Genomic DNA, 24,864 nt, shown 5'->3' on the forward strand with positions numbered 1-24,864 from the left:
GAGGGTTAAGAGTTACCAAGCAGCACTCAGTGAACAGGTGAAAAGACCCGGGTCATCTTGCCTTCTGGCCACAAAGTCCGTCAGCGGCAGAGCCAGGAGGCTAACAGCCTGACCCAGCCGCTCACCCTCAGCTGCCCCTCACACCCCCACGGGCGGGCAGAGCCAGGAGGCTAACAGCCTGACCCAGCCGCTCACCCTCAGCTGCCCCTCACACCCCCACGGGCGACCCAGCAGGCTCTGCAGCTCCATCCTAGAACACTCCCGTCTCCATCCTAGAACACTCCCGTCTCCATCCTGGAACACTCCCGTCTCCATCCTGGAACACTCCCGTCTCCATCCTGGAACACTCCCGTCTCCATCCTGGAACACTCCCGTCTCCATCCTAGAACACCCCCGTCTCCATCCTAGAACACTCCCGTCTCCATCCTGGAACACTCCCGTCTCCATCCTGGAACACTCCCGTCTCCATCCTAGAACACTCCCGTCATCTCTGACTCCTCCCTCTGGAGGCTACAGAACACAGTGGTGAAACATAAAAGCAACGTGACTTCCTTTTCCGAGTCTCAGACTCCTCTAACGGTCAGAATAAGAGCTACCCTTTGTTTTCACATGCAGTCCCCCCACATGCTGTGTACCTGACTAAGCATTTCTTCACTCCTCAGACGGCCCTTGGCTGCAGGAAGAAAAGGCAAGCCAATCCCATATGGACTGCTAGAGAAATCAAGAACTGTCTATGGGTGGCCCCTTGCTACCCTCAGTCTGGCACCTCACTCTGAGGACTGCCACGGGTGTCAGCCCAGACTCTGCCCCTGCATCAACCCGACGGTGACAGGCAAGGCATACTCACTGCTGCTTCCAGCAAGGCATTCGGGCCTTTCATGCAAATGGCCCGAGTCCCAGAGAACTTTTGGGGGGTCCATGAGCCAAATCTATTTTTATAAAAGTACTAAGTCATCATTTGCCTTGTTCACTCTCATTCCAGAGACTACAGGACTTGATAATGCAACAGATCGAATACAGATGATATGAGAATCCAGCTGCCTTTCATTACGACAGATGTTAAAAGAGATTTGCAAAAGAGGTAAAATAGTCTGACTCTTCTCAGCAAAATTTTTTTGTTTTGGAAAAGTTATGTTTCAGAATACAACTGTTATGTATGTGAACATGCAGCAGGTTTATTTTTAAATGAACTAAGAAATACTTTTTAGTTTCTCAGCTTTATTTCTAATACAGTAAATACCATGGATACAATAACCCACATAAACAAAAGCGTTTTGAAGGCCTCAATCAAGAGCATCAATGGGTCCCAAGAACAAAAAGTCTGAGACCCAGTGACCGGCAACTGCTCCAACCCCAAGCAGCACCTCCTCAGGTCATAACTGACCTGTCCTGCCCCCACGACCCCCGTTTCTTGCTGATGTATTAGCAGTGTCCCCCAACCTGACTGCACCTCTCTGGCTCTCTGTCAAACCACACAGATGAGCCTTCAGGTTGTCTCCAGGTCTCCACCAGAGCCCTCTCTCCTCGACAGCGCTGCTGGAGAAGGCCACACTCCCACGAGACGTGCCCCAGCAGCTGTAGTGCGGTCCACCTAGACATGAACAGAGTCCTCCACACAGCCGAGCAGGGACACCTTCCTGTCCAGGCAAACCTGTGCCCTGCAGAGGAGGGCGAGAGAGGGGCTGAACCCTCTGCAGGGCACACCTGTGTGGGGTCCCTCTCCTGGATGCCAGCCCTAAGGCTCAAACATCAGATACCTCAGGTGTTCTACAGCAGCGATTCTCAACCTTTCTCCTTCTCATGGCACACACAGACTAATGACTAGGGGGGGAGAGATCAGTGCCCCTGACTAAACACAGCTATTTCCATCTCATGGCACACATAAACGAGTTACTAAGGGAGAAGAGGTCAGTGCCCCTCTTTTTCCTTAGTAATTAGTTTATGTGAGCTATGAAAAAAAAGGTTGAAAATCACTGTTATAGGAATACTATACATGTGTTGTGCATCTATGTTACTTAATGTTCTTGTGTATATATAAAATATTTCATTATACTCAAAACTATAATGCGAGGGTTACAGTAAATCATCGTTTTTCAAGCAGCAAAGATGGCCAGAGGCTGGGCTTCAAAGACCACTGCAGAGTGTGGAGTGAGGTGGGGGCTGCAGTGAGCTCCAGTGTGGAGTGAGGCGGGGGCTGCAGTGAGGGGTCTCCTGCCTTCACACGTGTGAGCTCCAGTGTGGAGTGAGGCAGGGGCTGCAGTGAGGACTCTCCTGGTGGTGCCATCCATACTCCCTGCCTTCACACGTGTGAGCTCCAGTGTGGAGTGAGGCTGCAGTGAGGTGATCTCCTGGTGGTACCATCCATACTCCCTGCCTTCACACGTGTGAGCTCCAGTGTGGAGTGAGGGGGCTGCAGTGGGGGGTCTCCTGGTGGTGCCATCCATACTCCCTGCCTTCACACGTGTGAGCTCCAGTATGGAGTGAGGCAGGGGCTGCAGTGAGGGGTCTCCTGGTGGTGCCATTCATACTCCCAGCCTTCACACGTGTGAGCTCCAGTGTGGAGTGAGACAGGGGCTGCAGTGAGGGGTCTCCTGGTGGTGCCATTCGTACTCCCTGCCTTCACACGTGTGAGCTCCAGTGTGGAGTGAGGCAGGGGCTGCAGTGAGGTGATCTCCTGGTGGTACCATTCATACACCCTGCCTTCACACGTGTGAGCTCCAGTGTGGAGTGAGGCTGCAGTGAGGGGTCTCCTGGTGGTGCCATTCATACTCCCTGCCTTCACACGTGTGAGCTCCAGTGTGGAGTGAGGCAGGGGCTGCAGTGAGGTGCAGTGAGGGGTCTCCTGGTGGTGCCATTCATACTCCCTGCCTTCACACGTGTGAGCTCCAGTGTGGAGTGAGGCAGGGGCTGCAGTGAGGGGTCTCCCGGTGGTGCCATTCATACTCCCTGCCTTCACACGTGTGAGCTCCAGTGTGGAGTGAGGCTGCAGTGAGGGGTCTCCTGGTGGTGCCATTCATACTCCCTGCCTTCACACGTGTGAGCTCCAGTGTGGAGTGAGGCGGGGGCTGCAGTGAGGTGATCTCCTGGTGGTACCATTCATACTCCCTGCCTTCACACGTGTGAGCTCCAGTGTGGAGTGAGGCTGCAGTGAGGTGATCTCCTGGTGGTACCATCCATACTCCCTGCCTTCACACGTGTGAGCTCCAGTGTGGAGTGAGGGGGCTGCAGTGGGGGGTCTCCTGGTGGTGCCATCCATACTCCCTGCCTTCACACGTGTGAGCTCCAGTGTGGAGTGAGGCAGGGGCTGCAGTGAGGGGTCTCCTTGTGGTGCCATCCATACTCCCTGCCTTCACACGTGTGAGCTCCAGTGTGGAGTGAGGCGGGGGCTGCAGTGGGGGGTCTCCTGGTGGTGCCATTCATACTCCCAGCCTTCACACGTGTGAGCTCCAGTGTGGAGTGAGACAGGGGCTGCAGTGAGGGGTCTCCTGGTGGTGCCATTCATACTCCCTGCCTTCACACGTGTGAGCTCCAGTGTGGAGTGAGGCTGCAGTGAGGGGTCTCCTGGTGGTGCCATCCATACTCCCTGCCTTCACACGTGTGAGCTCCAGTGTGGAGTGAGGCAGGGGCTGCAGTGAGGTGATCTCCTGGTGGTACCATTCATACACCCTGCCTTCACACGTGTGAGCTCCAGTGTGGAGTGAGGCTGCAGTGAGGGGTCTCCTGGTGGTGCCATTCATACTCCCTGCCTTCACACGTGTGAGCTCCAGTGTGGAGTGAGGCAGGGGCTGCAGTGAGGTGGTCTCCTGGTGGTGCCATTCATACACCCTGCCTTCACACGTGTGAGCTCCAGTGTGGAGTGAGGCAGGGGGCTGCAGTGAGGTGCAGTGAGGGGTCTCCTGGTGGTGCCATTCACACTCCCTGCCTTCACACGTGTGAGCTCCAGTGTGGAGTGAGGCAGGGGCTGCAGTGAGGGGTCTCCTGGTGGTGCCATTCATACTCCCTGCCTTCACACGTGTGAGCTCCAGTGTGGAGTGAGGCGGGGGCTGCAGTGAGGTGATCTCCTGGTGGTACCATTCATACTCCCTGCCTTCACACGTGTGAGCTCCAGTGTGGAGTGAGGCAGGGGGCTGCAGTGAGGTGCAGTAAGGGGTCTCCTAGTGGTACCTTTCATACTCCCTGCCTTCACATGTGTGAGCTCCACATTTTGTTTCAAGGGGCTCCATGCTCTGCAGCTGAAGAAATGCTGTCTGAGAGCTGGTCACAGAGTGGTGAGCAGGCAGGGTAAGGGCTTCTCCTTCTGTTTGACTGCAATTTCCTTTGGGGCGCAATGTCAGACACCATGGCCCTGTCACCAGCAGCTCCCATGCACCTCACCAGTCTGGAGTGCACCGAGTCTCCCAACACTGTATGGCCTTCAAGTCCCATGCCCTCAGCCCCCCTTGCAACAATACTAAAGCCCCAACTTAGCTCCCTCTTGACAGCTCAGCTGATCTTCAAGTTAGACAAAAGGAGAAGGAAGGAAAGACGCCCGAAGTGGCTCAGCCACCCGGTGCACAGGCACAGCTGCCACCACCTCCAAGCCAGAAACCCTGCTGGCAACCCTGAGGGCTCTCCTGGGCCCTGCTCCCCTTCCTGGACTCCTCCGAATGAGAAGCACTGAGCTTGGGCAGCCTGACTCAGGTCCCACCCACCACCCTCCTGCACCTTCTCCACTGCTCCCCTCCCAACAGTCTGCAGTGCTGACATCTGGCTGGAGGCTCCGATTCAAAACACAGCATAACAGGATTGCCACTGGGCCCAGCAAGTCTACCTCGCCTCTACCCAGAACAATCAACAGTAGGTTCAAACAAAAACACATTCATTACACCACTACTGACATCAGCCAAGAGGTAGAAACAGCCCAAATGTGTAACGGATGAATAGACAGACAAAACCTGCTCTCTATCCTTATAGCGGAATGTTATGCAGCCATAAAAAAGCAACAAAGTACTGACTCATGCTTACCACACGGATGAATCCTGAAAACATGCCATGCAAAAAGCCAGATGAAAGGTCACATACTCTACGATTCCATTTTGATGGAATTTCCATAGTAAGTAAATCCATGGAGACAGAAAGCTGAAGACCAGGAACGGGGAGTAAAGAGTCACTGCTTAATAGCGACTGGTGGTGTCTGGGGTGATGAAATGCTTCAAACTACAGAGTAGTGGTATTTGCACAAAATTTGGAATGTGCTGAACACAATTAAATCATGTTCTTTAAAACAGTTAAATTTATGTTATATGAATTTCACCTCAACATCCCTCCCAACACACACCGAGGTCACTAGACCCCAGAAGCAGGGAGGCAAAGGCACACGGCTGAGGGTCCGCTCCGAGGTCACTAGACTCCAGGAGCAGGGAGGGCAAAGGCACACGGCTGAGGGTCCGCTCCTCTTTCTCCTCTCTCACTCTCCAACTCGGCTGCCCCTCACGCCTCTGCCCACACAGGCCCTGCAAGCCCAGCCCGTGATCAGGGCTCCTCCTCCCTGGACTGCAGCAGCTAAAGAAAGAGGGGGAGAGTGACATTTTAAAAAACCTCTTCCCCATTTGGTCTTGACAAAGAGCCCACGGACGTGGGATTTTGGAAACGTGAAGCCATTTGTAGCAAAAGGGAGTGATGCTAGAGAATCCACGGGGACAAATTTCTGGGCAACAGCTTTGCATAAGAGTCACACCATGTCCCTGAAAATGCAATTCTTCCATTAAAATAGAGGTAGGAAATAAAGAGACAAGAAATCTAAGTAAATTCAGCACAAGCCTCAACCTCCAACCACACCCTTCCCAACATACACCAACCCAGCAGGACGGCCTCTGCCCCCTGACACAGCCAGAGACCTGGTATCCAGGAGCACCCGCTGACCCCACTCAGGTCAGCGTGGGCAACAGTGGAAGGAGGAGGCCCGGAGTCAGACTGGGTTCGTCTCCCAGCTCTACCATTGACTGTACTGCCTTTGGGCGCGTTACAATGACCTCTTTTCCCACTCAGTTTTCTGACTTCTCTACTTCATGAGGCTGCTGTGAATATAAATGAGTCAACAGTGGCCTGGCACACAGCAATTACTGTTGGCTATGAATGCCACCACCATTGCAGTAAAGACTCCCAGAGCACTTCAACTGCCGCTCTGATTTAAGCACAGGAAGACCTGTGCACATAAAGACTGCGTGGCCGTGCTGGTCGGCCCAGCTCCCCAGAGAAGAGGACTCCCAAACTCTCAGTGTTTCCGGGAGGGGAGGGAGGAGATGCGGGGACTGAGTCTGCTGAGATGGCACCTGCCTGTTAGAAGAGCTCGCTCACAGGCTTTCTCAGGAGCCGGTTCTACTTAAGACCCTATAGAGGGGTCTCCTTGGCAGAGGCTGCCCACCCTCTGTAAAAGCTGGCAGGGCCACGAAGGAAGACGGAGGGACACACCTGCTAACTGAATCCAGGCTGGTGACCAAAGGCCAAGATATACCTGGGCCAGACTTCCTGCCCACCTGCCCAGGGATCTGGGACTGGACCTGGCTGCTCTACCCAAGTTTGGCATTTACCCAGGCCCACAGGGCATGAGGACTGTGACCCCACACAACTGCTCCCAGGGAACCAGTGGAATAAGAGGCTTCTCTTAATCCCCCACCTTGCTGGTAGCAACTCAGACACTTCCAATCAGAGTGACTTCTGAAGCTGGGATCTGCCACCACTATTCACAGAACCTGCACCGCGCTGTGTGCTTCTCTGGGCTTGGCAGAGGGTCAAGGGTGGCCGCTGTGCTGGCCGCTGGCCACTGGCCACTGTACCCGAGAGCAGCACACGCCCTCTAATGTTCAATCCTAGCCCAATGGTACCTGTCTTTTTCATTTCCTGCCCACTAAAAATTCTTAAAACCAATTCATCCTTATACTTAAACATGGCTGAAAAAATCAAACCCAAACAAGCAAAATGACTAAGGCCCTTCCGACCCCCGGGGGCCGACATGAGGAAGTTGCCAGGGCGACGCAGCAGCAGAGGCAGCTCTGCTCTTCTCCTGTGGGAGTGGGGGCTACAGGAACAGAATGAGGGTCAGCTGTCCCACAAAATCACTGTCCCAAAGAAGCAGGCCCCTCTCTGAGGCAGTGCTTGCAGAGCAAACCCCTTCACACTGAGCACCACTATCCACCCAAGCATTTACCATTCGGAATTTGCCATCTCTTGCACCTTCCACCATCCTCACCGGCACCAAAAGACGAGTTTACAGCCCCTCGTCTTCAGAGGACAGACAAAGACACCTAAACTCTGAGGAACTTGCTCAATCAGCATTAAAATGGAGCCAGGATGTTAACCCAAATCTGAACTGAAAGCCCCCACCCCAACCACACACACAATTCCCGTCCCTTACTTGAGAACAGTAAATGAAAAGTGGCACTGTGTCACATTTCTAGGTCAGAGTAAGTGCCCAGACAGAAGACAACACCCCAACCCCACTGAACGGAGGCCCCCAGCAACCAAGGCGCTCACCAGCGGAGGAGAAAGGCTCTTTCTCGGGATCAAAGGGGACTCCAAGCAGCCACTGTCCCCCAACCCCTTTAGCTATGGGCCAAGACTCTTAGAAGGTAAGAGACCAGGTCTGAAGGTGCCTTACTGTGGTCTGTTAAAACCTGTGTTTTAGGACCTACAGAGATCAAGGACACAACTATTTCCTGATTCTGAATTCCTGTTTCAGGAAGAAAAACAGTACTTCCTATTCTGAGCTACACTGAAGGTGTGGTCACTGCCACAGGCCAGCAGCCTGTTTGGGAAACATGGGCTGTCCCGAGGCCGAGATTCAGAACCTGTACAAGAACCTGCAAAGTGCCCTGAACTGTGCCAGACTCCCCACCATACCCTCCACACACAGCCGGCAACTACAGGACCCACGTCAGGGGAAGGCCCTGTTCTTGACAGCAAAGGTTATCAGACAGGGAGGCCAAACAGGACTTTGGAAAAACCCACACTGGCCTTCCTGTGACCCAGGCAGGTCACTGAATCTCTCTAAGCCTCAGCGGCTCCATTCGATGGCTGCGGGCAATCCCTCACTTGCTTAATGGAGCAAGATCACCCAGCACCTGCAGGTCCCAGCTCTGAAGGCTAGGAATTAGGCCCATTAAATAGCTTCAATTTATTTTGCAATATCTCAGCCTTCTACAGAAACGGTACAAGTTTACAGATCAAAGCGGCCTTTCCGAGGAGAGGAACGACAAACTCCTGGCCACACAAACACGGACATACCACACACAGTCCACTGCTAGGCAGCTCGGTGACCCTGAGCAGGCCACCCAACCTCTTTGGTGGCCATGCTGCCACCAGCCCTGCTCCCCTCCCCAGAAGGGAAGGCAGAATGAGATCATGGTACATACACTGGATTCAGTGCAGTGGAGGCTCAGGAGGACTCGACAGGCCCAGAGGTTCATTCTCACTGCAAGCTGCCCCAAAGACTTGGGCAGGCCACCATCCAGGGCAGCGGCAAACACCAAACTGAGCTCGAGGGGAGAAAGGACCCAGAGGGTTACAAGCTCCAGGCAAAAGCCAGCCTGTGCTTTCAAGTGAACTAGGATGACCCTGACTGAAAAAGAACCAGTGAGTGGTCTGGAAGATTCCAGTCCAGTCTACAGAGACGGCATGCCAGCGAGCCACCCACCTGCCCTCACTCCCAAAGGAAGTGCTAACACGACAGGAGCACTCGGGCTGCTGTGAGACCACCTTCGATGACTTCAGAGAAACCTCAACTGCTAAAAACTGAAGAACCACAAATCAAGAGAAGTGACAAGAGACCCCAGGATGAGACACAGAGGTGGCCAAAGAGCCAAGCTCCAGGTACCTCCCCCATGGAGCCCAGAACTGTGTCCCCTTTTTTGTCTCATACATGGCATTTCCATATGCAATTCCTTTGAGTAAAAGGCTCCAAGAGTTAATGAAAGTTTGAAAACCACTGACCTGGTCCAACCATGTCATTTCAGATGGGAAAATGAGGCTTAGAGAGTGAGTTTCCGAAAATAAATGAAAGCTTGTTTCTCAGGTTGAATGCTTCCAAATTAGCACGAGGGCTCTTCACACCTCTCCCTGCCCGCCCACCACCTCCCACAGAGCACTGGGGTGTCACAGGAGAAGGCACTTCCGGGTCCCTGTCCCTGGCTGCAGTGCTTTCTCTTCTCTACAGGAGAAGGCACTTCCGGGTCCCTGTCCCTGGCTGCAGTGCTCTCTCTTCTCTACAGGAGAAGGCACTTCCCCATCCCTGTCCCTGGCTGCAGTGCTCTCTCTTCTCTATAGGAGAAGGCACTTCCCGGTCCCTGTCCCTGGCTGCAGTGCTCTCTCTTCTCTACAGGAGAAGGCACTTCCCGGTCCCTGTCCCTGGCTGCAGTGCTCTCTCTTCTCTACAGGAGAAGGCACTTCCGGGTCCCTGTCCCTGGCTGCAGTGCTCTCTCTTCTCTACAGGAGAAGGCACTTCCCGGTCCCTGTCCCTGGCTGCAGTGCTCTCTCTTCTCTACAGGAGAAGGCACTTCCCCATCCCTGTCCCTGGCTGCAGTGCTCTCTCTTCTCTACAGGAGAAGGCACTTCCGGGTCTCTGTCCCTGGCTGCAGTGCTCTCTCTTCTCTACAGGAGAAGGCACTTCCCGGTCCCTGTCCCTGGCTGCAGTGCTCTCTCTTCTCTACAGGAGAAGGCACTTCCCGGTCCCTGTCCCTGGCTGCAGTGCTCTCTCTTCTCTACAGGAGAAGGCACTTCCGGGTCCCTGTCCCTGGCTGCAGTGCTCTCTTCTCTACAGGAGAAGGCACTTCCCGGTCCCTGTCCCTGGCTGCAGTGCTCTCTTCTCTACAGGAGAAGGCACTTCCGGGTCCCTGTCCCTGGCTGCAGTGCTCTCTCTTCTCTACAGGAGAAGGCACTTCCGGGTCCCTGTCCCTGGCTGCAGTGCTCTCTCTTCTCTACAGGAGAAGGCACTTCCCGGTCCCTGTCCCTGGCTGCAGTGCTCTCTCTTCTCTACAGGAGAAGGCACTTCCGGGTCCCTGTCCCTGGCTGCAGTGCTCTCTCTTCTCTACAGGAGAAGGCACTTCCGGGTCCCTGTCCCTGGCTGCAGTGCTCTCTCTTCTCTACAGGAGAAGGCACTTCCGGGTCCCTGTCCCTGGCTGCAGTGCTCTCTCTTCTCTACAGGAGAAGGCACTTCCGGGTCCCTGTCCCTGGCTGCAGTGCTCTCTCTTCTCTACAGGAGAAGGCACTTCCGGGTCCCTGTCCCTGGCTGCAGTGCTCTCTCTTCTCTACAGGAGAAGGCACTTCCGGGTCTCTGTCCCTGGCTGCAGTGCTCTCTCTTCTCTACAGGAGAAGGCACTTCCCGGTCCCTGTCCCTGGCTGCAGTGCTCTCTCTTCTCTACAGGAGAAGGCACTTCCGGGTCCCTGTCCCTGGCTGCAGTGCTCTCTCTTCTCTACAGGAGAAGGCACTTCCCGGTCCCGGTCCCGGTCCTGGTCCCTGGCTGCAGTGCTCTCTCTTCTCTACAGGAGAAGGCACTTCCCGGTCCCTGTCCCTGGCTGCAGTGCTCTCTCTTCTCTACAGGAGAAGGCACTTCCCGGTCCCTGTCCCTGGCTGCAGTGCTCTCTCTTCTCTACAGGAGAAGGCACTTCCCGGTCCCTGTCCCTGGCTGCAGTGCTCTCTCTTCTCTACAGGAGAAGGCACTTCCCCGTCCCTGTCCCTGGCTGCAGTGCTCTCTCTTCTCTATAGGAGAAGGCACTTCCCGGTCCCTGTCCCTGGCTGCAGTGCTCTCTCTTCTCTACAGGAGAAGGCACTTCCGGGTCCCTGTCCCTGGCTGCAGTGCTCTCTCTTCTCTACAGGAGAAGGCACTTCCGGGTCCCTGTCCCTGGCTGCAGTGCTCTCTCTTCTCTACAGGAGAAGGCACTTCCGGGTCCCTGTCCCTGGCTGCAGTGCTTTCTTCTCTACAGGATAAGGCACTTCCGGGTCCCTGTCCCTGGCTGCAGTGCTCTCTCTTCTCTACAGGAGAAGGCACTTCCCCATCCCTGTCCCTGGCTGCAGTGCTCTCTTCTCTACAGGAGAAGGCACTTCCCGGTCCCTGTCCCTGGCTGCAGTGCTCTCTTCTCTACAGGAGAAGGCACTTCCCCGTCCCTGTCCCTGGCTGCAGTGCTCTCTCTTCTCTACAGGAGAAGGCACTTCCAGGTCCCTGTCCCTGGCTGCAGTGCTCTCTCTTCTCTACAGGAGAAGGCACTTCCGGGTCCCTGTCCCTGGCTGCAGTGCTCTCTCTTCTCTACAGGAGAAGGCACTTCCGGGTCCCTGTCCCTGGCTGCAGTGCTCTCTCTTCTCTACAGGAGAAGGCACTTCCGGGTCCCTGTCCCTGGCTGCAGTGCTCTCTCTTCTCTACAGGAGAAGGCACTTCCGGGTCCCTGTCCCTGGCTGCAGTGCTCTCTCTTCTCTACAGGAGAAGGCACCTCCCCATCCCTGTCCCTGGCTGCAGTGCTCTCTCTTCTCTACAGGAGAAGGCACTTCCCGGTCCCTGTCCCTGGCTGCAGTGCTCTCTCTTCTCTACAGGAGAAGGCACTTCCCGGTCCCGGTCCCGGTCCTGGTCCCTGGCTGCAGTGCTCTCTCTTCTCTACAGGAGAAGGCACTTCCCGGTCCCTGTCCCTGGCTGCAGTGCTCTCTCTTCTCTACAGGAGAAGGCACTTCCGGGTCCCTGTCCCTGGCTGCAGTGCTCTCTCTTCTCTACAGGAGAAGGCACTTCCCGGTCCCTGTCCCTGGCTGCAGTGCTCTCTCTTCTATACAGGAGAAGGCACTTCCCCGTCCCTGTCCCTGGCTGCAGTGCTCTCTCTTCTCTATAGGAGAAGGCACTTCCCGGTCCCTGTCCCTGGCTGCAGTGCTCTCTCTTCTCTACAGGAGAAGGCACTTCCGGGTCCCTGTCCCTGGCTGCAGTGCTCTCTCTTCTCTACAGGAGAAGGCACTTCCGGGTCCCTGTCCCTGGCTGCAGTGCTCTCTCTTCTCTACAGGAGAAGGCACTTCCGGGTCCCTGTCCCTGGCTGCAGTGCTCTCTTCTCTACAGGATAAGGCACTTCCGGGTCCCTGTCCCTGGCTGCAGTGCTCTCTCTTCTCTACAGGAGAAGGCACTTCCCGGTCCCTGTCCCTGGCTGCAGTGCTCTCTCTTCTCTACAGGAGAAGGCACTTCCCCGTCCCTGTCTGCAGTGCTCTCTCTTCTCTACAGGAGAAGGCACTTCCCCGTCCCTGTCCCTGGCTGCAGTGCTCTCTCTTCTCTACAGGAGAAGGCACTTCCGGGTCCCTGTCCCTGGCTGCAGTGCTCTCTTCTCTACAGGAGAAGGCACTTCCCGGTCCCTGTCCCTGGCTGCAGTGCTCTCTTCTCTACAGGAGAAGGCACTTCCGGGTCCCTGTCCCTGGCTGCAGTGCTCTCTCTTCTCTACAGGAGAAGGCACTTCCGGGTCCCTGTCCCTGGCTGCAGTGCTCTCTCTTCTCTACAGGAGAAGGCACTTCCCGGTCCCTGTCCCTGGCTGCAGTGCTCTCTCTTCTCTACAGGAGAAGGCACTTCCCGGTCCCTGTCCCTGGCTGCAGTGCTCTCTCTTCTCTACAGGAGAAGGCACTTCCGGGTCCCTGTCCCTGGCTGCAGTGCTCTCTCTTCTCTACAGGAGAAGGCACTTCCCCGTCCCTGTCCCTGGCTGCAGTGCTCTCTCTTCTATACAGGAGAAGGCACTTCCGGGTCCCTGTCCCTGGCTGCAGTGCTCTCTTCTCTACAGGAGAAGGCACTTCCCCATCCCTGTCCCTGGCTGCAGTGCTCTCTCTTCTCTACAGGAGAAGGCATTTCCCCATCCCTGTCCCTGGCTGCAGTGCTCTCTCTTCTCTACAGGAGAAGGCACTTCCCGGTCCCTGTCCCTGGCTGCAGTGCTCTCTCTTCTCTACAGGAGAAGGCACTTCCGGGTCCCTGTCCCTGGCTGCAGTGCTCTCTCTTCTCTACAGGAGAAGGCACTTCCCGGTCCCTGTCCCTGGCTGCAGTGCTCTCTCTTCTCTACAGGAGAAGGCACTTCCGGGTCCCTGTCCCTGGCTGCAGTGCTCTCTTCTCTACAGGAGAAGGCACTTCCCCATCCCTGTCCCTGGCTGCAGTGCTCTCTCTTCTCTACAGGAGAAGGCACTTCCGGGTCCCTGTCCCTGGCTGCAGTGCTCTCTCTTCTCTACAGGAGAAGGCACTTCCCCATCCCTGTCCCTGGCTGCAGTGCTCTCTCTTCTCTACAGGAGAAGGCACTTCCCGGTCCCTGTCCCTGGCTGCAGTGCTCTCTCTTCTCTACAGGAGAAGGCACTTCCGGGTCCCTGTCCCTGGCTGCAGTGCTCTCTCTTCTCTACAGGAGAAGGCACTTCCGGGTCCCTGTCCCTGGCTGCAGTGCTCTCTCTTCTCTACAGGAGAAGGCACTTCCCGGTCCCTGTCCCTGGCTGCAGTGCTCTCTCTTCTCTACAGGAGAAGGCACTTCCCGGTCCCTGTCCCTGGCTGCAGTGCTCTCTCTTCTCTACAGGAGAAGGCACTTCCGGGTCCCTGTCCCTGGCTGCAGTGCTCTCTCTTCTCTACAGGAGAAGGCACTTCCCGGTCCCTGTCCCTGGCTGCAGTGCTCTCTCTTCTCTACAGGAGAAGGCACTTCCCGGTCCCTGTCCCTGGCTGCAGTGCTCTCTCTTCTCTACAGGAGAAGGCACTTCCGGGTCCCTGTCCCTGGCTGCAGTGCTCTCTCTTCTCTACAGGAGAAGGCACTTCCAGGTCCCTGTCCCTGGCTGCAGTGCTCTCTCTTCTCTACAGGAGAAGGCACTTCCCCATCCCTGTCCCTGGCTGCAGTGCTCTCTCTTCTCTACAGGAGAAGGCACTTCCGGGTCCCTGTCCCTGGCTGCAGTGCTCTCTCTTCTCTTCAGGCTAAACAGCAGTTTGGGAACAATTTAAAGATAAATATTCCAAGTGAAATTTCTTTATTTCAGCTAATCAACATCAGGGTCCTAGTAATCAGGACACAGCCCAAATGAAGGCTCTTCCCCACGGGAGTGGTGCTCAGAACTCTCCCTGGGATATTAATGACCACAAAGGGGTTCGGTGACCTCCACAGGCCTGGCCAGCACCCGCTCCTCGTTCCATTAGCACACCAATCCCTGTACACAAAACATGGGCACCCGCATTATGGGCGGGAAACCGAGGCGCAGAGAATGTAAGTGACCTTCCTGGGTCACCCCGCACAGTTTGTGCCAAGAATAGAACACAGGTCTCCCATTGTAGTCCTTCTGTGTAGCAAGGGAAAAAGAATTTGGAGACAAAGGTCAAGTAGCAGGCTAGAACGCAGGGAAAAAAGCAGCTAGGATACGGCAGCAAAACACTCAGCAAAGACAAAGGGCTGTGTCAGAATGCAGTCACCACGTCCAGCAACGAGCCTGGAGGGGCACACCAGCCTGCTCCCCCCGCTGTCGCTCTCCACAGGACAGGCCAGCAGCCTCCTCCCTACTGCCCCTGGACAGGGAGTGTGGGGACCAGAGGCCCAGAGCTCTCAACTACACTGAAAAGAATCACCAAAGGAAATGTGACATTCAGAAAAGTTGGCAGGAAGGCAGGAAGACACACACGAAGGAGGTGAGGACACAAACAGGAATAACAAGAGAACCAGCATCTGCAGAACATCCCCAGGGAGGAGAAGACCCTCAAGCACAGCCTTCCCACGCTGCACTTCCCGGGGCTCCAGGGCCCAGCTGGAGGCCAGGCTGCTGCTGTCTTCTCACACTGCAGCCTCAGCCACCTGTGGCCAGGGGCCTATGCAAAGTGGCTGGTCTGGACTGAGAGGTGCCATAAAGGTAAAATCACACATTAACTTTTATACACGCTGAGATGATGATATTTTGGATATGTTAAGTAAGATATAATTAAAATTAACTTCACCTATTTGTTTTTAGTTTTTTAATATTGGCAACTAGAAAAATTTTAGTAACATCTGGCTGGTCTAACCCAGGGATTGGCAAACTAAGCCTGGTAGGTCAAATCCAGCCACTAACTTTCTTAACGCAGGGAAAGGCCTGAAACCAAGAACGGCTTCTATATTTCTAAAGAATTATATATGCACCTACGTCAACTCCTCAATGCCTATAAAGCCCAACATAGTATTTACTTACTATCAGGTCCTTTTAAAAAAAAAAGGTCAATCCTGCCTGACCAGGCAGGCAGTGACGCAGTGGACAGTGTCAGACTGGGACACGAGGACCCGGCTTTGGAGCACCAAAGTTGCCGGCTTGAGCATGGGCTCACCAGCTTGAGCAAAGATGCCTTGGTGGGATCATGGACATGACCCCATGGTCGCTGGCTTGAGCAAGGGGTCACTCGCTCTGCTGGAGCCCCCTGGTCAAGGCACATATGAGACAGCAATCACTGAACAATTAGGGAGCTGCAGCGAGGAATTGATGCTTCTCATCTCTCTCCCCTCCTGTCTGGTTGTCCCTGTCTGTCTCTCTCTGTGTCAAAAAGAAAAAAGAAATTATTAATCCCTGATATAGGCTCTGGAAACAAGCAGATAATCACTCCAAATGACACAAGGAGCAGAGGGCAGGTTTAGTTTTGTGTGCTTGTGCGTGTATGCACGTGTGTGCGAGCGCGTGTGTGCACGTGTGTGCTTGTGCGTGTGTGCACGTGTATGCGAGCGCGTGTGCACGTGTGTGTGAGCGCATGTGTGCACATGTGTGCGAGCGTGTGTGGTGTGTGTGCACATGCACATATGTACTTATGATTTTTGTGCATTTTATTTATTGAGGTAAAATTCACGTAGCATAAAACCAACTATTTTAAAGTGAACAATTCAGTGGCATTTAGGACATTCACAATATTATGCAACCAGCCTCTCAATCTAGTTCTAGAACACCTCATCACCCCCAAAATAGAACCCTGATCTCATTAGCAGGCACTCCTCACCCCACCCTCCCCCAGAACCCTGAAAACCACAAATCTGCTTTCTGTTTCGATGGATTTACCTATTCTGAATATTTCATATAAACAAAACCATAGAGTAGGGGACCCTGTGCCTGATTCTTTCACTTTACATCATGTTTTTGAGGTTCAATCGTGCTATAGCATGCATGTCTCAGTACATTCCTTTTTATAACTGAATAATATTCCAATGTATGGATATACCACAACTTTTTATCTATTGCCCACTGACGGACACTTGTGTTGCTGCTATGCTTTGGCTCCTGTGAGCAGCGCTGTTATGAGCACATGCATAGAAAGCATTTGTTTCATACTCTCAGAAAGAGGACCTTCAGAAGCATGAATCTAAAACTACAAACTATAAAGGGAAACATGGAAATTTAACTGCATTCATATGTAAAGTTATCATATGATAAAGAAAAAAATGACCATACCTAAATTTTTTTTTTTTAAATGACAGCTGGAGAGAAAATACCTGCAATATATGACAGGTGTCAGATTAATATCCAGAGCAGAGGTCTACAAACTATGGCTCACAGGCCAAATCCTGCCAACCGCCTGGCTCTGTAAACAAAGTCCTACTGGAACAGTCATTTCCCATGAGTTTATGTGTGGTCTAGAATTCTTTGCACTAGAATAACAAAGCTGCACAAAGATTGTATGACCTACAAGACTGAAATATTTACCACTGTCCTCATACAGAAAAAGTCTGTGGCACCTGACCTACTAGAGTATATCCAGAAAGTTCCTACAAATCAATGAGGGTTGGGGCGAGTATGGCAAGAAACTAAAGCAATTTAAAACACACGAACAGATAAACAATACACACTGGCAATGCACAAAGGAAAGAAAACATATTCAATCAACACTATAAAAAAAGACCTAACTTCACTGGTTAATTAGGGGAAATATTAAAGAACTAAATCATTTGATAATATCCAGTCCTGACAATGGTATGACCAGCCACTGAAAAAGGCAGTTTGGTGACATTTATAAAAAAGTGTCATGCACTTGTCAACCCAGTCATTCTTTTTTAAGGATTTGTCCCAGAGAAATACTTGCTTTCATGCAGGCACACATACACCTAAAAAGTATTTAGAAAGCTGTTTGCTGAAGCAGTCACCGTTTATAACAAAACCCAGAAGTAACCTTGCTGTCCATCAATACAGTAAAACTGTAACATATACCTGATGGTACACTATAAAAAATGATTTTGGGATATTTATATTTAATACTATGAAAACAATTGTAAGACGTTACTAACCAGAAAAAAATATGCTACCTGACCAGATGGTGGCGCAGTGGGTAGGACATCAACCCGGATGCTGAGGACTCAGGTTCAAAACCCCAAGCTCACCAGCTTGAGGCTGGGATCACAGACAAGATCCTATGATAGCTGGTTTAAGCCCAAAGGTTGCTGGTTTGAAGCCCAAGGTCGCAGGCTTGAGCAAGGGGTCACTGGCTCAGCTGGAGCCCCCCAATTAAGGCACGTATGAGAAGCAATCAATGAACATGTGAGGTGACAGAACTCCGAGTTGATGCTTCTCATCTTTCTCCCTTGCCCTCTATCTTTCCGTCTCTTGCAAAAGAAGACATATTGCAAATATGTACACACAGATTAGGTTAAAAAAATGTTTGCGCTGTGTATTTGAGTCTATATGTATGCAGAGAAATGAGTAAGAGAAAACGGAAGGATCAACGCCATCCTGTGAACAGAGGCTAGGACTGGAGGGTGCCGTGAAAAATGACAAAGGACTGTTGCTTATCACGTATCCAGGATCCCTGTGGATCCCAGCGGTGAGGAAAGAGTGAGAGACTCCTCTGCTCCGAGGCAGCGATCGCAAGGCCCCTGGTGTGACACCCAGAGCCTGCCCTCCCAGACACCTTCTGGAACGTAATCATCCTTGACACAATTCTCCATGCCACGTGTTGATGGGACGACCATGTAGACACTCAGTATGAGCAGGGAAAGAACACTGGGTAGAGTCCTGACTGTGGCCCTGCACTGGGCCAGCTGCTCCCTTCTCTGAAGTTCGATCTTCTCATGGTTAAAAGCAGTTTAGCTGACCTTAAGTCTCTTCCATGTCTGAAGCTACAATGCAGTCCCTGGAAGAGGTTTCTGTACCTCTCTGGGGAAAAACAAACAAAACCCACAGCTGTGGAAATAAGCTCAAATCAGAAGGTTCAGAGAAACGTCTGCCCCTGGGACAATGACATCCAGGGCAAAAGCCAGTCACGCTGCCTCACTGGTCGCAGTGTCCTTACCACAAAGGGGTGACTTCGGTGATCGCTGATCTATCTTCCAGCATTGACGGTCTAAATTAAGCTCAGGGTGGAGAAGGGAGCAGGAAGCAGGGGCCTGGGGGAGACTGATGGGAACCAATTGGCTGAAGTTTTCTAAAGGAGCCAGGAGGATGAGAGGAAGGAGCTGGGGGGGAGGAGGGGACAGCTAAGGCCGTTGCCAACAGCCCTGAGTCTCCCTCCTCTTTGCGAGAGGAGCTTCTTCCTGAAAGATCCCAGGAGGTAGAAGGCTGACCTAATCTCTCCCAGCACAAATAACCCCACTTATTTTTTCAGAAACTACCATTCCAGTTGTGCCCTGGAAAACTCAGGCCTGTTTTTAAAACCCACAATTCCACTGTCAATACAGTGAAAGAGGAAAGTACTTTAAACTTGTGGCCCCACTACTTCAAATCAAATTAATAATCAACAGATTTTTAAATTTTTTTAAGAGATTCAACTCAAATATGCAGATTCCATTTTAGTTCATCTAAGGTATAAGTACTCAATTTACATTTGCAATTTACAACTGCCAATTTGACAGCCGCCTAGAAGAACCAGAAACTGTCTCCGAACAACCCCTGCCAAGCTCAGGAACTTCACAGATCCAAGTTAACTATTTATCCTGTAGGAGGGTTTTGCTTGTTTTAAATTGTAAGACAAAAAGTCTAGTAAGAGATCAGTCATTGCTCTTCAGAATAGCCTGGTGAGTGAGATAACCCAGAGATTGCTATTCCCAATTTACAGAAAAAGAAATGAACGACAGGGAGGAGCTACAGGGACTTGTTCAAGGTCACGCAGCTAAAAATGACAGCCAGGACCAGAACCAAGGCCTCCTGACTATTGGTCCAGGGCTCTCGTCACCACACAAACTGTCTCCCAGAAAAAAGCATCTGGTCAGAAGGAGGGACTCTCCCCCATAAGATGTAAGACAAGCCCATGCGCCAGAACACCTCTCCAGGAACCAGTTCTCCCCTTCCCAAGCTGACCTGTCCCTTCTGTTCTAACAATCTTATGACGTTGCAGCCTTCAGTGTTTTGCTTAAGCTTCTGGTTTTAGAGGAAAGGACTCTTTTGCCCACTGGTAGGAACCTGACTTCAGACAAAGGCACGATGTCCCAGGCCATAACTCCTTCCTTGCCACCCAACTCTCAGCTCTGGTCAGCCACGTAAACAATTCAAACCCTGTGAGCACTTAAGTCACCTTAGAAACAGCTCGCTGGGTGCACTTCAAAATAATGTCTTCCTTCTGGGGGGAGGGGGCTCTCCCGAAAAACCAGTAGCTAAACTAGGTCCCCCTGGGCTGGAATGTGCGAGGAGCGCCCTTGGTCTCCTTCAGGGCTAGGACAGAACGCTCTGAAGACTGACGGAGAGGGCCCCAGGAGCCACAGACACACCCCAAGGGGACGTAGACAAGACTGGGTCAGGAAATCCAAGAAATCTGAATGTCCCAAAAGAACACTGGGAGCTCAGAGAACGAGTGTAAGGTTCCCAAAGGCCAGTGGGGACAACAACCCAACTTCTTGGGAAGCTGTTACCAATACAAATTCCCTCACCTCCTAGATCACTCCAGGGATGGGGCCCTAGGACTCTGTATTTTTAAAAGCTGTGACTCCGCGACGCAGGTTTGGGAGCCACTGGCCGACCCCGAAGCCCTCCCGTGACGACAGATAAACAGAAGTGTACCAACTTTACCCAGGCCCCGGGGCTCCTTGTTCCTTGCCAAGCGACCGGAGAGCTGGGCCAGAGTGCCCTACCATCGCCCGAAGACCCTCCGGTTTAAGTCCGAAAGCAAGCCCCTCCTCTCCCCAGACTTCAGGACCCCTCGCCTCTCTCCAATCAGTGACAGTGACAACGACAGAGGGAGAGGGCAGGCTGGGTCTGACCAGAGGGCACCCTACAGTCGCGCAGCCAGTCCGACTCCCGTGGCCACTCTGGGTGGTGGACAAGTCAAGTCCGGTCCTGAGACCAGACTCCGAGGGGGTCCTGGGAAGCAGCAAGACATTCTCCAGCGCTTTGTTCCCGCTAAGAAAACCAGGCATTTTTGAGTCACCCAAAAAAGCATGAATCACACAGCAGGGCCATGGGAACGGGGAAAGGATGTTATTTTTCGGCATACTTGAGGATTTTCCCTTTGTCCCCAGTCGATCCACACGCTTCTCGCCCTCCCACCAACTCCATCCTCGCCGCCCCCACCCTACCCCCGCCCCCGGGACTCACGCACGTTTATTTTCTGCTCTTTTACCGTTTTCCCCGGGAGCGTTCGGCTGCACCCCACCCCCGCCGGCGCCCCGCAGCGCCCCGCCGCGCCGGCCCCCGTCCCCCCGCAGACCCGGGCCCGGACCCCCCGCCCGCTCACCTGCGTCAAGTCCTCGTCGTTGAGCAGATGCGACTCGCGGGGCTTGAAGCAGTTCTGACACTTGCTCTTGTTGAAGATGTTGGCCTGGAATTTCCTGCACGGGTTCTCCTTGGCCGCCGACATGGTCGGCCCGGCGGTGAGGCGGCGGCGGCGAGGCCCGCAGGCCCGGGCGGACGGCGGACGGCGGCGGAGGCAGAGGCGGGCGGGGCGGCACCATGCACGGCGGGCAGGAGGCGCGGAGGTCGGGGCGCGGGGCGCGGAGGTCGGGGCGCGGAGGCTCAGCTCAGCGCGGGCGCCGCCGCATGCCCCTGCCGCCGGCCGCCTCCCTCTCAGCCGAGCCGCGGACGCGGACGCGGACACAGGCCGGAGCGCGCCCCCGGCGGTCGGCGTGGCCTCGCGGGAACCGGGACGCGGGCCGGGCCCTTCCCCGCACGGCGGGTCGCGCACTCGGCGCCGGGGCCTCACACAGCGCGCGGTCCCCGCCGCCCGCGCCTACAGCCCGGGCCCATGGACGCGGCCTGGCTGGGCCCGCTGTCGCCCCGCGCTCGGCCTGCCTCTCCGGAACCGGGTCGCTGCGGGTCCCTCACCGGTGGGTCCCGCCGCCGCTGCCCCCCGGCGCCCCGCGGCCGCAGCAAATGGGAGCGGAGCGCCTCGCGCACTCCGGGCGGCGCGGGCGGGTGGGCGGCGCGGGGGAGGAGGAAGCCGGAGGGGCCGCGCGCGGGGGGCGGGGCCGCGCCCCAACGTGATCGGCGGCCCTGCGGACCAATGGCAGCGGCGAGCTCCGGCTAACAAAGAAACCCCTCAGCCAATGGCAGCCGGGGGCGGGGACAAAGGGCCGCCGGGCGTAAGGTAACTTGTGAGAGCCGGGATGGGACTTTCAGGCTTGGTGGACTGGTGCCGAGGCCGCCGGGTCCTGACAGCTGCGGGGCCTGGGGCGGGGCCAGGCAGTGAGGGGGCGGGGCAAAACGGTGAAGGGGCGGGGCCGACCTCCGAGGGGGCTTGCCACCCATCTCTCGCTTCCAGCGTCGCCTTTCTTGTGCCCCTGGGGACGCCCGAGCGCAGCCCGGAGAGCACTAGTTGGACACATACTGTGTGCCAGCCCCCCCCTTATACTCCCCCCCCGTCCATCGTAGAAATCAGTCAGCATTCCAAGCCTTTGATACGCGTCCAAGTTTCACAGCCTCTCGGGTATCATCCCCATTTGACACAAGAGGACACAGAGGCGCAGAGAAGTTAAGAAACAAGAAGGTCGGGCCTGCCCTGGGGTGGCGCAGTGGATGGAGCGTGGACCTGGAATGCGGAGGTCCCGGTTCAAAACCCCGGGCTTGCCCGGTCAAGGCACATACCAGACGCAACTGCTATGAGTTGCTATGCTTCTCGCTCCTCCCCACCACCCCTCTGCTCTCTAAAATCAATCAATAAAAAAAACATCTTTTAAAAAAAAAAGAAAAGAAATGGCAGGTAGGGTATCAAGGGATGACTAAGAAGATATCAGCCTTCAGATCTGTCAGTACTATTATGGGAGATTACTCCATGTCATACACTGAACTAGGAATTCTTTTTTTTTTTTTTTTTCATTTCTGAAGCTGGAAACAGGGAGAGACAGTCAGACAGACTCCCGCATGCGCCCGACCGGGATCCACCCGGCACGCCCACCAGGGGCGATGCTCTGCCCACCAGGGGGCGATGCTCTGCCCATCCTGGGCGTCGCCATGTTGCGACCAGAGCCACTCTAGCGCCTGAGGCAGAGGCCAAGGAGCCATCCCCAGCGCCCGGGCCATCTTTGCTCCAATGGAGCCTTGGCTGCGGGAGGGGAAGAGAGAGACAGAGAGGAAAGCGCGGCAGAGGGGTGGAGAAGCAAATGGGCGCTTCTCCTGTGTGCCCTGGCCGGGAATCGAACCCGGGTCCTCCGCACGCTAGGCCGACGCTCTACCGCTGAGCCAACCGGCCAGGGCTGAACTAGGAATTCTTACTCCCACTATGTGTTTGAGGAAATGAAGGCTCAGACGCCCGGATTAACACGCACAGTCTCCTGGCCAAAAGACCACCTGGAGAAGACTGTAAAGGAGGCACAGGCAGAAGATTCGGGAGTCCAGAGAGGGGGAAACGCACTCTTTGGGGAAAATCGGGGCGCTTCGAGGAGGTGGGAAAATTTAAGCAGAAGCTGGTGAGAGGTTAAGGAGGAAGGAGCAGCACGGATGAGGCTAACAGGATTCAGGAGGGCCAGATTACCCAGGGCCTTGGATCTCAAGCTCAGGCATATAAATGTCATCCTGCTGGCAGCCAGGAGTCAACCACGGGAGTCTTTAAACAGGGGGAGTGAGCTAACTCAGCCCTCATTAGAGGAGGTGACATTGAAGCATGTGTTAGTGGCAGGGACAGCAGCTGTTGCTTAGGGAATGGGAAGGTTCTAAGAAAAGTAGCAAATGCTTTCAGAGTTCTGTACTTTTCCACTGATCATCTGGTGAATATCCCAGGGAGGTAGATTTCAATTTAGTAAGAAAATGGGAACTAAATTCCTCAAAGGGAACTAGAGGAAGGTGGATCAAAGTCCTGGGCGGCCTGAGGGAGAAAGCACAGCTCTGCCCCTCACTACCTCTGTGGTCTTGGGTAAGTCCCCTTCACCTGCCTGCTGCCTCAGTGACCTCATCTACAAAATTGGCATGGGTGGTGAGCATCCTATGATAGAATGCTTGTAAAATATTGAGCACAATGTGGCAAAATGTTAATTGGGGAATCTGGACAAAGGGTATTTACTGTAATAATATAGCAAATTATTTAAATGTTTGCAAAATGTGCGTGTGTTTGTGTTTGTAGCAGGGAAGACAGACAATTCTTGCTTGTATAGAATACCCCGAAACTGACACCAATGGTGGCCTCTGGGGAGGGCAGCTGGGTAGTTGAGAGGTGACCTACTTTTAATTTTCACTGTAAGTCCTTTTGTTCCCTTTGGATTTGGGATTCTGTGAATGTACAACTTGTTTTAAAATAATTTTTAGAAGTCTTACCCATGCTTCAAGACCCACTCAATGGCCACTTCCCTTAAGAAAATGCTTGGTGGTGGTGCAGTAGATAGAGCGTCGGACTGGGATGCGGAAGGACCTAGGTTCGAGACTCCAGGATAGCCAGCTTGAGCATGGGCTCATCTGGCTTGAGCAAAAAAGCTCGCTAGCTTGGACCCAAGGTCACTGGCTCGAGCGAGGGGTTACTCAGTCTGCTGAAGGCCCGCGGTCATGGCACCTATGAGAAAGCAATCAATGAACAACTACAGCGTCGCAACGAAAAACTAATGATTGATGCTTCTCATCTCTCTCCGTTCCTGTCTGTCTGTCCCTATCTATCCCTCTGACTCTCTCTCTGTCCCTGTAAAAAAATAAAATAAAATAAAATAAAAATAAATAAATAAATAAAAATTTAAAAAGATAAAAAGAAAATGCTTGCCATGTTCTGCTCAAGTCAGTGGACACATCCAGCGCCTGCCCTGAGCAGAAGGGGTCACAGCTAGGGGAGCACAGAAGCAATTGCTTCAAGCCTGCCTGGAAGGAGCTCACACTTGAGCAAGTAGAGAAATAGGAGGCAGACAGACAAATTCAATCTGGGGTGTTGTGGAGATACAGATAAGGGCACTCAGCTGCATATGCAACTTCAGGGACAGCTCCTTGGAGGAAGCAGTGCCTGGGCAGAGTCTTGAGCAGAGTATGACCCAGCCAGGTCAGCCAGGAGGAGGTAGAGGGAAGGCATTCCAGACAGAAGGAGCTCAGGGTAGAGGCTCGGGGCTTAAAAGCAATGGTGTGTCCATGAATACAAGCACCTTAATATTACTGGGTAGTGCATAGAGATGGTAGTCACAAACAATGAGAATTACTGGGAGGATTAAATAGGTGGTGCAATGGAGGTTTAGCATATGTAGATGAATACCTATTATGACAGATTAGAGCTCAGCCTCTTCAGGGAGATAGGTATTGTTGTCGTTATATAACTGATATCTCCATTTTACAGAAAACACACATGAGCCTATCCGGTTGTGGTGCAGTGGCTAGTGTTGACCTGGGACGCAGAGGTCCCAGGTTCGAAACCTCGATGTCACCAGCTTGAGCACAGGCTCATCTGGCTTGAGCACAGACTCACCAGCTTGAGCTTGGGATCCTAGACATGACTCCATGGTCGCTGGCTTAAACCCAAGGTTGCTGGCTTGAGGCCCAAAGGTTGCTGGCTTGAGGCCCAAAGGTTGCTGGCTTAAACCCAAGGTTGCTGGCTTTAGCAAGGA

At 53.7% G+C, this 24,864-nt stretch overlaps 1 protein-coding gene across 9 annotated transcripts in view; it reads right to left on the reverse strand.

Annotated features, from left to right (window-relative positions):
- MPRIP (myosin phosphatase Rho interacting protein) overlaps positions 1-21,287 on the reverse strand; it is a 172,014-nt gene extending 150,727 nt beyond the window's left edge. For 7 of the 9 annotated variants that reach the window (XM_066365085.1, XM_066365084.1, XM_066365082.1 and 4 more), the window contains exon 1: positions 20,598-21,287. In XM_066365085.1, the coding sequence (XP_066221182.1) occupies positions 20,598-20,720 (123 nt within the window). In that variant the 5' untranslated portion in view covers positions 20,721-21,287. The remainder of the gene's footprint in view (positions 1-20,597) is intronic. The other 2 variants (XM_066365087.1, XM_066365088.1) reach the window with 2 other exon arrangements.
- Between the last annotated feature and the right edge of the window lie 3,577 nt (positions 21,288-24,864).

This window comes from Saccopteryx leptura, chromosome 2 (assembly GCF_036850995.1).
Source record: "Saccopteryx leptura isolate mSacLep1 chromosome 2, mSacLep1_pri_phased_curated, whole genome shotgun sequence".
In the NCBI taxonomy this organism is placed as follows: Eukaryota; Metazoa; Chordata; class Mammalia; order Chiroptera; family Emballonuridae; genus Saccopteryx; species Saccopteryx leptura.